This window comes from Cyprinodon variegatus, unplaced genomic scaffold (genome assembly GCF_000732505.1).
Source record: "Cyprinodon variegatus isolate N-32 unplaced genomic scaffold, C_variegatus-1.0 Scaffold386, whole genome shotgun sequence".
NCBI lineage: Eukaryota > Metazoa > Chordata > Actinopteri > Cyprinodontiformes > Cyprinodontidae > Cyprinodon > Cyprinodon variegatus.
In genome coordinates, this window is record NW_015150839.1 from 410,020 (window position 1) to 414,934 (window position 4,915).

At 43.0% G+C, this 4,915-nt stretch overlaps 1 protein-coding gene across 19 annotated transcripts in view; it reads right to left on the reverse strand.

Annotated features, from left to right (window-relative positions):
* LOC107092571 (collagen alpha-1(XIII) chain-like) overlaps window positions 1-4,915 on the reverse strand; it is a 104,868-nt gene that overhangs the window by 25,980 nt on the left and 73,973 nt on the right. For 10 of the 19 annotated variants that reach the window (XM_015387138.1, XM_015387134.1, XM_015387137.1 and 7 more), the window contains one exon: window positions 4,596-4,682. In XM_015387138.1, the coding sequence (XP_015242624.1) occupies window positions 4,596-4,682 (87 nt within the window). Of the gene's footprint in view, window positions 1-130; window positions 167-4,595; window positions 4,683-4,915 lie in introns of all 19 variants that reach the window. The other 9 variants (XM_015387133.1, XM_015387129.1, XM_015387120.1 and 6 more) reach the window with 1 other exon arrangement.

A 4,915-nucleotide genomic window follows, 5' to 3' on the forward strand; every position in this document is an offset into this window, starting at 1 on the left:
ATATTAAAATAAATAAAAGAGACAGCGTAAAAGTTGAAAGGTGAAGTGGCAAAAATGAAGCTCAGATAAAAGAACGAGAGATGAAGAGAGGAAGGGTTTGTGCGACCAAAACAGGACTCATGCCACTCACCACTGCACCAGGTTTGCCGTCTAACCCATGAGCCCCCTGTATAGTGTTACACAGTTAGAGGGCAGAGAGGATGAAGGGAGTGGGTAGGATTGGGGTTGGGGGTGGGGTGGTGAGATAAGGAGTGGGATTAGATGAGGTGAGCGAAGCTGTGACTGGTAACAGCAACAAATATTCAATGACAAAGAACAAATGGCGATAAAACCACTGAAGGTTAAACCAAACAAGTTGACCATTTTAAGTTTCCCTCTTTCTCTTCTTTCTGTCTGTTGAGCTGAGTGTAGTACTATAAAAAGGCAAACTAAATGTATAAGACGAAACATTTTGAATGGGGTGAGGTCATTTCTTAGAAATGTTTAAATAGATTTTTTCATTCAATTATAAGTTTCACTTTTATTCTTATCTGGTACATTTTCTTTTCAACATTTAAATGGTAAAAAAAATCCAATTAATGCAAACTACAAAAAAGTAAGCTAGTGAAGATTCTCAGTCCTCCAGGTCATAGTCATTCCAAAATAGTTTAAAAAAACAATCCACTGGACTTTGTTTCCAAGTTTGAAGATGTTTCGGCTCCCATCCAGGAATATCATGGAAGAGCAACCCCCTCTGGACAAGACTCTGCTGTCCATCTACACCTTATGGACAAAGGACATTCTTTTGAGGACCAGAATGTTCACATTTTGGACAAAGAAGACAGGAGGATTGAGAGGGGCTTGAAGGAAGCCATCTATGTTAGGAAAGAAAAAACAACCTTAGACATAAGGGATGGACTCAGATTTCAGCTTTCAAAAATCTACAAAGCAGCAATTGAGTTGATTCCTTCCCGCTATCATCGCAACCCCCACCCCTTTACAGGGGAACAGAAGACCCTGCCTATTCAGCCAGGCCAACAATTACCTTTAACAACCCCGCTTTCAGAGACATTGACAGGTATAGGGCATTGCAGGATAACAAAGAAACCAAACTACCCCCATTCCAAAGGGATGGACCCGTTCATCTGTTTCAATTTGCATGTTTTCTAAGCCAAATCAAGGCTTTGTTGGGCTACTTCTGACAATTTGAATTGAAAGAGCTTCCTGGATGGGAAGCAAAACATCTTCAAACTTGGAAACAAAGACCAGTGGATTATTTTTTTTTACTTTTTTGGAATACAAAAATGTAGGCTTTACATTTTCATGACATAACACCTCCAGTGTTATGCTCTGAAGAGACGGATGCTAACTGCTACAGCTGGACACGCCTCATCAACCAATCAGAGAAGCTGATGTGGGAGCTGGCAGGGAGACAGACGCAGCACTGCTGATGCAGAGCGCTACGATCACTCTGCTATGATCACTGAAACAGTTAATTAATGCCTGAATTAACTTAAAATGTTAAAACCTAAACTGTACAAGCATCAAAAATGAAGCAGCACATGCGTTTTTGCTGCTCCTGCTGCTAATTGTCTAAACGTAGCATAAAATTCTCTTCCCATTGAAATAACTAAAACATTAACCTTGGCATCTAAATATGGGAACTTACCCTGATGACCCTGCCAACTTCCTACGGCCAGTGGATAACCAGCTTTCAAAATGACCAAAAGCAGCAGCAGGTTGGCTAATCCTTCAGTCAACCACTCCAACACCACTATTCACTTAGGACTTCTCAACATTAGCTCACTCATAAGTTTGGGACTTCTCAACGATCTCCTGGCAACCACCTAATGACTGCTTTTAGCTCATCAGTTTAACCCAACCTGGCTTTGTTGACATCTCCCAACTGTGTGAGACAGGCCACGCAGGTTGGGTTCTCCGTCTGGTTTCCATCCCAGCTCTAACCTCCATAGAATGTCTCAGGTGTAAAATTCCTGAACATATACCCACTATCAGTGCTGAATTTGACCTCCCCCTTAAACCTAACTGTTACTTTTGAATAGTGTTGCGCAATTGCCATTTTTTGTAAAATAATTGCCATCATGGCTTTGTCAATCTGCTGCCTACCTTTATGAAGCAGGAAAAAGACTAATACAAAGTGAATCCAGTAGAACGATTTATTGACTACCTGGAATGGGTGACTTTTGGCTCTCAAAATGGTATCGGTGCCCTATTTGATGGTACTCACAGATACCAATACCACCATTTTAGAGCATTATCGGAGCCCCGCCCGATACTGGTATCGGTGCAACACTAATTTTAAATAAATTGGCTGATTTGCTGGCTCATCTGTCTTCTTTCTCCCAATATAATATTACTGGGTGAATTCAACAAACATCAGGACAATAGTAATCTTACCCTCACTAGAGACTATTTATCCTACTTGGAAAACATTGGTTTTAATCATCCATCCATGCATCTTCTTCCACTTATCCGGGGTCGGGTCGCGGGGGTAGCAGCTTCAGTAGGGAGGCCCCTACATCCCTCTCCCGAGCCACTTGGGCCAGCTCCTCAGGGGGAACCCCAAGGCGCTCCCAGGCCAGCCGAGAAACAAATTCCCTTCGGCGTGTCCTGGGTTTCCCCCATGGGCCTCCTCCCGCTACGACGTGCCCGGAACACCTCACCGTGGAAATGTCCAGGAGGCATCCTAACCAGATGCCCCAGCCACCTCAGCTGGCTCCTCTCAACATGGAGGAGCAGTGGCTCTACTCTGAGTCATCCCCGGATGACTGAGCTCCTCACCCTATCTCTAAGGGAGAGCCCAGACACACTACGGAGAAAACTCATTTCAGCCACTTGTATCCGGGATCTCAATCGTTCGGTCATGACCCAAAGCTCATGACCATAGATGAGAGTCGGAACATAGATCGAACGGTAAATCGAGAGCTTTGCATTTTGGCTCAGCTCTCTCTTCACCACAACAGACCGGTATAGCGAACGCTTCACAGCTGACGCCGCACCAATCCGCCTATCCAACTCCTGCTCCATCTTCCCCTCATTCATGAACAAGATCCCAAGATACTTAAACTCCTCAATTGACGGATTTCCGTGCACACACAAACGGACAAACTCTTTTCTCTGCTGAGACCTGCTGCTCTGGTCTCAGCACCTCCAGCTGCTCTGATGGTGAACTTAAAAAAACTGATCATTATTCCATTTCATTCAGGATCTTTTTAAGTCTATCAATAACAAAGTCACCTTAACCCATATTGTTTCCTAACAATAAGAATATAAAACAAACACCTTCTCCTCTCACATCCTTAATGATTTCAGATCCTTCTTCTACCCCGGATTAACTGACAGGATATTAGCCATAGCCTTGTCACCTCCCACATCAATTACTGCAACTCTTCTCTTTTTGGTCATCCTCAGAAATCATTCAGCTTTAGTTGCTCCTTCAAATCACCCCATTCTACAGGACCTTCACTGGCTTCCTGAAGCTTTAGAATCCAGTTCAAAATCTTCCTGTTTGCTCAGAAACAAGGTCGTCTGCATTTAACGCAGATATGACCTCGCCCCTTTCCGAAGTCACTCTGGTGCACCTCCCCAAAATTGTAGGTGACAGCAGACAGTGCTGCAGATAATGTCACAGGGAGGAGAGAAAGGAGGCCTCTGATTGGTCAAATCTACATCCGCTCTACACTATGCGCATTTCCTTTTTGGTACCTAATGGCACACCTCGGACACTGTCCCAGACACCGTGCAGAACGCTAGTTTGTAGCTCTATGCGACGGTCTGTTGGTTTGCACCAGAAGCCAAAACAAGCAGCGCCACGGCCAGTCTTTCGGGAACACTCATGGGTGAACAGTGTGTCGTCCGGCGTTGGAAGAGGGGTTGTAGGCGGCGAACAAGCTCGTCTAACCGACACATGGACACCTACAATCCTAGCTAGTTGGTGATTGTTCCCCTTACGTAGTAGCGTGGAATAACATAGCACAGACCACACTTCAAAATTGGGCATAAATCAAAAATATCTGTGTAATACCTGCAACAAGCTAACTGCGACACACTGCTGCAGGAGTATACAAAGCCCTTTAGACCTGCCTCTTCCATCCACATTGTGGCACCTCCTGCCACCTCATCACCATGAGGAGCAGAAATTTCTCCTGCTCTGCTCCCAACCTCTGGAATTCACTCCCTGATATTCAAAACACTTTACTCATCAAAGCTCATCTGTTCCCGATGGCAGACCTCCACTGATTTTAATATAGTGTATATGGTATATTATGGATTCTTTGTTTTAAAGCATGCTTTGATGTCCTGAAAGGTGCTTTAAATAAAATAATTATTTTTATGATGATTACCCTTAAAACTGGAACCATTCTCAGGATACTTAAAGCAACCGTTTTTAGGGCAGGGAGGGCAGCAACCATAATGCCAACAGGATGACAAAAAATCCCTAAATCAAAAGAAAGCTTTCTTAACCAGCAGTCATAAAGTACACACAACAATGAGAAGCATGCAGTAAACAACACCACTCTCCAGAAACACAATATTAAAATACTTAGCTGTTAAAAAGGAAAAAACATTTTTAATAACTTAAAAGATAAACTTACAGGAAGTCCAAGATAGCCTCTGACTCCTTTGTCACCTTTCTGACCCGTCTCTCCCTTCTCTCCCTTGATGCTGATACCTGGGTCTCCCTTGAAAAGATAAAAAACAAAACAAAAAAGTGTAAACAGAGACTGCAATTAATAAGTTATGTAGTACATGATATGCAGAGATGGGAAGTAACGAAGTACAAATACTTTGTTACTGTACTCAAGTAGATTTTTCTGATATTTTTACTTTACTTTACTACTTATTTTTATGGCGACTTTTTACTTCTACTCCTTACATTTTTACAAATTGGCTCGTTACTGTTACTGTTATTATT